The sequence below is a fragment of the Bison bison genome, unplaced genomic scaffold, assembly GCF_000754665.1.
Source record: "Bison bison bison isolate TAMUID 2011002044 unplaced genomic scaffold, Bison_UMD1.0 scf7180017864302, whole genome shotgun sequence".
NCBI classification, from domain to species: Eukaryota; Metazoa; Chordata; class Mammalia; order Artiodactyla; family Bovidae; genus Bison; species Bison bison.
This window is the reverse complement of record NW_011494874.1, coordinates 7,582,174-7,590,965: the sequence shown is the minus strand read 5'-3', so window position 1 is coordinate 7,590,965 and position 8,792 is coordinate 7,582,174. Positions and strand designations below refer to the sequence as shown.

Below are 8,792 nucleotides of genomic sequence, written 5' to 3'. Positions count from 1 at the left end.
GCCTTGACAAGTTGACACATAAAACTAATCATCACAGGGCACTTTGGGAGGCTCCATGGAAGGGTTGGTAACTGAGCAGGTCTCAACTTCAAAAGGTAGAAAGTGGAGAAGGGGATTCAGGCATCTGGGGCAGCCCTGGAAAACGCAGAGAGGGTGGGAAGGTAAGAAAGAGCCTTGGGAAGCGGATGTGGATCATCATGACTGGAGTCCCATGGAAATACATTAATACAAAGGGATAGAAATCGAGGAATGGTTTAATAAATAACAATAAACCAACACAATGCATTCTCTTAAAGGCATCCTTATGATGCTATAGAACAGCATGGAAAATTTTTCTTGGTCTGATGGTCTATGTAAAACCACAGGAGATGAAAGGCTGGTTGAAGGTGTATGAAAAGAGTTGTTTGGGTATAGAATTCTGGGAGATTTTAGCATTTTTAAATGCTCTACTGTGGTCATATTACCTTTTTTTTAAAAGGGGAGAGGTTTATTTTTTTAAGGGGAAAGATTGGTGTTAGGCTATCAGCTAGAATTGCTCATTCATCCATTAAAACAACAAAGCTCAATGTCTGGGAAAGAAACAGAATAAGCTAATTCTAAGCAAGTGGAAACAGATAAGACCAGCAGGAGCCCCAGACTCTGTGAAGACAAGAGTCCGGGAGGCATGCCCTGTCATCGCTGCAGAAAGCAGGGTCAGTGTGGTGGGGAGCTCTGCTTCACCCGGCTCCCCCACTTCCCGCCACCCCACCCCACCTCCACATGTGTTTCCAAAACATTCCAGGCCCATAAAGCGTCCAAATGCCAGAAGGGCCCACATGCACGTCGGACTGAATGGATCTGATTCAGCTCTCTAGTTGTTCCTGGAACAGACGTTGAATTCCCAGAACCCCGTCCATCCCCCCACAGACAGCTCTGGCCGTTTCTCAGGGAAAAGGAGAAAAAGCCCCTTGGAAACTGGGCTCAGGCCACTTCTCCCTGGTATCAAGGCCGTTACTGTGCGTGCGGCCCCACAGCCTTCCCTGCCCCGGTACTGACAGTGGTCTGCAGTTCACCTCGGTAACTGTCTATAAACAACATCCTTCCTGAGTGATTACGTGAAACAGATTTTAGAAGAAACCATTTATTCCAGGGAGGTGTCCGGGAAAGGGCTCTGAGCTGGATTTGGGAGACCTTGCTTCTTTCTAGCTCTGGCCTCGACTCCAACCTGAGTGGTCTGAGAGATTTTACTTATTTATGGAGCAAAGGTTTTCCAAGAGACTGAGATGTGCGAAACACGGCGGTACAGGCGCGGCGGAGGGTGGGGAGATGAGCCAGGCAGGTGTTAATACCATAGGCCAGTTGCGCATGCGCACACAAGGCTGTCGCAGCGAGACCCGATGCAAAAGGCAAAAGTTGACAAGCCCACCCCTTGGACAGAGGAGAGAACTGTGTGGTCTCACGGGCTCCCCTGGATTAGGTGGGCTGGTGATGTCCCAGCGACCTGCTCATCTCTCCGTGCAGCTGTGGAACTGTGTCTGTAAAGCATCGCTGGGGCTGTGCCACGAGGGGGCTCTTGCAGTAGACGGCCCCCCCACCCGGGTGCCTCCCTGGGTGGTTCCCGTTCTGAACACATTTACCACGTGCTTTGTGCGGTTGACACGGATAGCCTTGTCTGCTCCTCACAGCCAGCATCTGACAGTTGAGAAAAGCGAGGCACCATGAGGTTAAAGAGCAACCCGATGGAGGGGGAACCAAATTCCAGGTCTGCCTCCGGAGCGGGTAAGCCTGAGCCTGACCACCGGGCTGGGCCTCTTGTTTGTGACCTGGGTTTTCGGCTGGACGCCTGGGGCTGTGTTTCCCTCTTTCTGTCATTCTACACACAAGCTCTGACATCATCTCCATCACCTGTACAACTACTTTTCTTTTTCGGATTTCACTTTTTCTTTTCTTTTCTGGCCACACTCTGCAGCATGTGGGATCTTAGTTCCCCAACCAGGAATCAAACCCGTGCCCCCTGCGTTGGGAGCAGGGAGTCTTTACCACCCGACCATCAGGGAAATCCCACAACTATTTCTTTAATAGCGACTCACTTCTGAACTGTTAACTGTGTATCACCAACTTAAATGGAAAATGAGTATCATTTGTCACCAAAAATGCCCTGTTGAAATAAATACAATGGACTATAAGTAAGCCTGTTGAAGTCTGGTTAGATTTGGGTGTCCAGCCCAGGCCTGCTGGTTTTGTTGAAAGGGGAGTTACAAACCACCAGAGGGATGCTGAATACACACAGCCCCAACCTGACACTTTTCTCCAGGGTTCACCTGGAGTCAATGTGGTTACTAACCACACTGAGAGGAGTGGGTCAATGATTGGGGGTTATCTACCATCCAATCCACAACCCTCGCTTTGGGAACTATCTCCCGGCTTCAGTACACACCCACGAAACACTGGGCACAGTTGATTACTCAGTAAGGGTTCCATAAGGCAAACCCTGGCCCTGGTGAAAGTGATGGTGTGTGTCCTGGGGCGGCCACAGCCTCACAGGCCTTCGGACGTGGATTCTTGGGGAACCAAAATAGACTGTCTGGCACTGAAGCAGAAATGAAGAATTTCCCTGGTGGTCCAGTGGTTAAGACTCCACGTTTCCAATTCAGGGGCTTGCAGGTTCAATTCCTGATCAGGGAACTAAGACCCCACAGGCTGCGGGTGGTGCAGCCAAAAAAAAAGTGGAAATGACTCTCAGCAGCACCAAGAGCCAGTGTTTATGTGATTTGACAGAAGGAAATACTTTTAAAGTTAAGTCTTCTTGGATCAAATTCCGAGGGCGATAGAGAACAAGTGAATCAGGATGTTGGATGTTTTTTCTAAAACATCTGTTTGAAAAACAAGGGAAAATCCCTACTGTAGAGTCACACCCTGTCACCCCCACGCAGACACGAGGATCAAAGTCTGGGGGGAGCATGGGTCCATCCCTCCCACCCCCAGCTGTGTCAATGAGAAAACTGAGGTCCAGGGAGGGCTAAGGGACTCCCTCAAATAGCACCCAGAGGGTCGCACACCGACCATTGCCACCCGCTGTGTACCCAGGTGCCCACCACAGCCAGCTCCCCACCCCCCAGGCCCTCAGATGCATCCCTGACATCTGAGTCTGTAATCCCCAGACGTATCAGTTCGGGTCCAGTAGGAGATTGAGAGGCAACAATCAAGCTGCCTAATATGCAGAGGAGTTTAAAGAGGGTCTACTTTCAGAGTGTAGACAGCATGTGGGGGTAACCTCTGCAGACGACCCTTTCCTCCCAACCCGAGGCCTGAACCACGAGAAGAGACGGCAGTTGTCAGAATCACTGGAGTTGGAAAGGCCCCAGTGGGAGCTGTGCACCGGGGCTGGGCCCAGGCAGTCCCTGGAGGTCCTCAAGGGAGGAAGCTAGGAGCCAGATCCCCTCCTCCTTCCCCTCCCTCCCGCAGCCTCCTGCTGCTGCCCTGGGGCCAATCCCCACAGAAGCCGGACTGCAGCCCCTCCTGGTGTGGTCCCCGCATCCTGGGGCAGGGCCAGGGAGAAGCAGGAACGATGATGCTCCCACACACGGCACATCCGAAGCAGATGCAGGGAAATTAGAGTTGTCCCAGACTTCCCCCTGGTCCTCAAACTGCCTGTTCTCTGGACACGGGAGACAGAAAAGCCCCCCACTTTGTTTTGAACAGGGGAGCAATGTTGACAGACAGTAACAAACAATTAGGATCCCGATGGGCTGACTCTGCCAGATCTGGGACGCCTAACCAAGCAGACCCATACCAGAGGGCATGCGGGGGGGCGGCCATCACTCCCCCAGGGTGACAGAGCTGGGAGGCCCTGGTTACCTGGGTGGCTGTCACTGTCTCGATGGAAATGGTGACCTTGGCAAGCAGGCTGATGGCCCTCGCCTGGACAGGGAACCCCACGGGGAGGGGAGCTCAGCTCTACCCTGCCCCACCAAGTCTCCAGCGCTGAGGGTCATGTCTGGCTTCTCCGTGAGACCGTGAGCCCCTGGAGGACGGACACTGTGCCTGTCCCCACATCGTGTCCCAGCACCGGGTGTGTGATGGGTACTTAATAAATATTTAAGTGAAGGCCCCCGTTTCTCTCCCTAGGGGAGAATGCAGTCCCACCATCTAACCGTCTCCATCATTTCTCCTCCAGGGAGGCCCTCACTCACCTCCCCCTCTGAGTCCCAATGTTCTCGGCCTGGAGGAGACCAATGTTCCCATCCATCCATGAGGACACCGTGCCTACCACTGCCTCCTTCGGGTGAGTCAGAGGGGCTTCTTGATTTACTATTTCTGGGACAGGGGTGCGGGCACTCTGGGGAACACCTAGGAAAACATGCCCCTCCTCTCTGGGACGATGATGGAAGCCCACTGGAAACAACAGGCAACGTTAAATCCTGAGTCAAAAGTCCTCAAGGGCTGGTGTTCAAATCCCCCAGGGCCTGTCAGGGGCAGAAGGGAGAGGACTGTTCTGCTTTTGGGCTGGGTGTTGCAGGAGGAGGGACACACCGTATGGGGGGTCTCATGTGAACCACACGGGGTCGAGGGGGGATGTGAAAAAGGAGATGGAAACTCTGAAGGCAATGCAAGAAATCAGACAGAGGCTGAGCCAGGTCTCCATGGAGACAGGATGTCTCCAACACATGGTCGACATCTGAGGAAGGTCTGGACACTCTAAGGAGAGAATGTTGGGGGAATGGGTCTTGAGTGGAAGCAGAGGAAAGGGAGGGTCAGTCCTGAGGGGGCAGTGTCAGGGAGAGTGGGCAGTGGGGCCCAGCTGGAGCTCTCAGTCCTATGGCAGGTGTGGCCTGCTATGGAGATCACCAATGGTCGTCTCAGTAGAGGCCATGGAACATGGGCCCAATCACTCCCAATGAAGCCCTCCCCAGACCACCTTCTAACGACCCTGTGGCTTCTCGAAGCCAGGTGCCATCCTGTTGGGAAAGACTACCTTGCTGGAAAATTAACAAGTAACATCAGTTGGGACACTCTGATCTCTAGAGAGCCAGACCACAAGAGACAGCACTCCAAGTCTGAGGCTCTGGGGAAACAGGGCTTCTGTTCCTGCAGAAATGGGGCCAAAGGCTGGACCAAGGGGAGCACGCAGGGCAGGTCTTACCTTCAGAGGCTCCACAGAGAAGACTGCCAGTGTCCACGGGTCCGGACTTTAGGGCTTGTCTCTGTTCCGTGATGTCTGGGGCCTCACTTGGAAGATGCACAGGGCTAGGGGACCAGAATCAGCCAGAGGCTTCACTGGGGCCACAGGATCCACGTCCTGGGCGGCAAGTCGGGGCCTCTTCATGGAGCCTCTCCATGTGGCTGCTTGAGCATCCTCACAACGTGGCAGCCAGCCTCTTCCTGAGCAAGAAACCCAAGAGGCCCAGAAGGAAGCTGCAAACCCGCTCACGCCTTAGTCTTGGAAGTCACACACTGGCACTGCCACCCTGGGTGGAAAACGAGTCACTCAGTCTGGCCACATTCACTGGAAGAGGAATTAGACTCCACCCTTTGCAAGGAGGTTTATCAAACAATTTGTGGACATATTAAAACCACCCTCCATGAGAAGAGTATTTCCAGTTCCATCACTTGCTCCTTGAAGCACTGAGGGACAAAGCCTCACTTTCTAAGCAGCCAGTGAAGACTGTCCTTTTTTTCTCTACTTCAGCCTCATCCCTTGCCACTTGCCAACATCTCGCCCCCCCGCCAGACCCTGCCAGTGGCTTCCCCACTCTGGGCTCTGCTCAGGCTACTCCTTCTGCCTGATCTGCCCTCCCTCCCTCTCGGCCCCCGTTGGCACGCTCTTCATCCTCTGAGCCCCAGCTCCAGAGTCACCTCCGACCTCCCCTGCCTCCTCCCACCTGGGTCCCTTGACCCTCCTGCCACCCCGAGGCCTCATGTGCCTCGTTCCCACACTGGGTCTGAGGTGTCAGGAGCTCCAGCAGGGCAGGGATGTGTGGTGTCCCTTTCTGGGTCCCTCTGTCAAAATGGAGCTCAACACAGAGGAGATGCTCAAGAAACATGTAAGGATAAATTGCGTCGATGAGTGAGTTCATCACAGGTCCCCAGTCTGGCCCCTCCAAGCCAGTCAGCTGCTCCAGGATGTATAGGGGCTTTTCCTGGGAAATCCCAGAAGCGATCAGCAGATTCTTTTCCATAATCTATTGCTCAGCTCCTCTCCTCCAAGCCTACCCAACAATCAAACTGCCCAGGAAGAGTCCCTTCACCTCCACTTTTCCCACATCCACCCAAAAGAGCACTTGGAACACGTTCAGTTAGTCCTGCCCTCTGCATTATGCTTTTAGCTTTTCGGTATGTCTTTATACCTACTCTTTGATTTGAACCTTGCAATAGTCACGCAAGGCAAATCAACGAGAGAGTAGTACTCTACTCCAAAGAAAACAAAGCGGAAGCTCAGACGTAATTTACCCAAGACCACACAGCTAGGATTGGAGCCCATGTCTGTCCAAGCCCCATGCCTCTTTGCTGAAGGCAGAAAGGAACTAGCCTTAGAGAAACACTTGCAGAAAGTGAACTGCCCTCTGGTCCGAGTCTCACCCCAGAATGAAAGAGAAGCCAGCGGGTTAATGATAAAATCAGCAATGTGAGAATAAGAACTGAGACTTCCCTGGTGGTCCAGCGGTTAAGATTTTGTCTCCCAAAGCAGAGGGTACGGGTTCAATCCCTGGTTGGGGAGCTAACATCCCACATGCCTCGGGGCCAAAAACCAAAGCCTAAACCCGAAGCAATGTTGTAACAAATTCAATAAAGACTTTAAAAATGGTCCACATCAAAAAAAATCTTAAAAAAAGACAAAGAACCAAGAGTGGTACTCGAGTTTGACACTGTTTATTTTAATAAGTTCACACACACACACACACACACAAAGGTAATTATTCTTGTTTATTGAACAGAGTGCAGTGCTTGGGACTTTCTGTACTTTATCTCGGATCCTCACCACAATGCACAATGCCAAGAAGATTTTGTTATTCCTAGTTTACGAAGTAGATCATTATGGTCCAGAGAGGTTAGTTAACTTACTCAAGGTCATACAGCTAATGAATGAGTCAGGACTGAACCCAGAGGACTCTCTGACGCCAAAGCCCCCACGCTCCCTTTCCGTCAGGCAACCTCAGTTCATCATCAATGCTATGCTGATGGAAGGTAGAGAAGCTCGACAGCTACCCTCTGCCAGGAAGAGACAGGGCGTGGGCAGATGGGCTGTGGTCTCAGAGCCAGGCTGGAATCCCCCTGTCTGGCATGATACCACTTTTCTCTTCTAATTAATGGCTCACTCACAGCCAGGCCACAAGAAGCTGAAAGAGACCAGCGCCCTTAGGAGGAGTCCCTGTGATAAGGAAGGAATGTGCTGTGGGTCCTCCCACCATGGAAGCTTCCAGGAGGACCAGCATCTAAGACTCACGCTTGTTCATATGGGTGATGGATGCTGGCCAAGGAAACCTCCCAGCGGAGCCTGGAGGCCAAGAACACAAGCTCTCAGTTTAAGTGCAAGGAGCACAGGCAGCTTTCCAAGACCCCTGGGGACTCAGGTGCACCCAGACTGTCTATGAACACGGCACAGCAAGGGCCTGAGTTCCACCCCTGACTGGACGCACCCCCTCGCCCTCTGCAGCAGTTGCTACTCCTTCCTCCCGTCACCCCGAGGTGTAACTGCCTCTTTTCCACTTTCTTGCAGCGCCGAAATGTTCAACCTCACCTCCCAGGTCCTTGAACCTGCTCTCAACGGGACCCTGCCCGAGGGCAGCAGCTGCTTCCAGTCCGACTTGTGGAACTGGCTCAACACCATCCAGCCCCCCTTCCTCTGGATCCTCTTCCTGCTCGCCGCCCTGGAGAACACCTTTGTCCTCAGTGTCTTCTGCCTGCACAAGAGCAGCTGCACGGTGGCGGAGATCTACCTGGGCAACCTGGCCGTGGCAGACCTGATCCTGGCCTGCGGGCTGCCCTTCTGGGCCATCACCATTGCCAACAACTTCGACTGGCTCTTCGGGGAAGCCCTCTGCCGCGTGGTGAACACCATGCTCTACATGAATCTCTACAGCAGCATCTACTTCCTCATGCTGGTGAGCATTGACCGCTACCTGGCCCTGGTGAAGACCATGTCCATGGGCCGGATGCGCGGGGTGCGCTGGGCCAAGCTCTACAGCCTGGTGATCTGGGGCTGCGCGCTGCTTCTGAGCTCGCCCATGCTGGCCTTCCGCACCATGCAGGAGTACGACGCCGAGGGCCACAACGTCACCGCCTGCGTCATCAAATACCCATCCCACAGCTGGGAGGTCTTCACCAACATCCTCCTGAACTCTGTGGGCTTCCTGCTGCCCCTGAGCGTCATCACCTTCTGCACCGTGCAGATCATGCAGGTGCTGCGTAACAATGAGATGCAGAAGTTCAAGGAGATCCAGACGGAGAGGAAGGCCACGCTGCTGGTCCTGGCCGTCCTGCTGCTGTTCGTGGTCTGCTGGCTGCCCTTCCAGATCAGCACCTTCCTGGACACGCTGCTGCGCCTCCACGTCCTCTCGGGCTGCTGGGACGAGTACGTGATCGACATCTTCACACAGATCGCGTCCTTTGTGGCTTACAGCAACAGCTGCCTCAACCCGCTGGTGTACGTGATCGTGGGCAAGCGCTTCCGCAAGAAGTCGCAGGAGGTGTACGCGCGGCTGTGCCGGCCAGGGGGCTGCGGGTCGGCGGAGCCCAGCCAGACGGAGAACTCCATGGGCACGCTGCGGACCTCCATCTCTGTGGAGCGCAACATTCACAAACTGCAGTAGCGG

At 53.7% G+C, this 8,792-nt stretch overlaps 1 protein-coding gene across 1 annotated transcript in view; it reads left to right on the top strand.

Annotated features, from left to right (window-relative positions):
* The window catches only part of BDKRB2 (bradykinin receptor B2), a 40,352-nt gene extending 31,563 nt beyond the window's left edge, over window positions 1-8,789 (top strand). Inside the window, exons 2-3 of the mRNA XM_010851397.1 lie at window positions 4,157-4,264; window positions 7,697-8,789. Coding sequence (XP_010849699.1) covers window positions 4,191-4,264; window positions 7,697-8,789 — 1,167 coding nt within the window. The 5' untranslated portion in view covers window positions 4,157-4,190. The remainder of the gene's footprint in view (window positions 1-4,156; window positions 4,265-7,696) is intronic.
* Window positions 8,790-8,792: the final 3 nt, after the last annotated feature.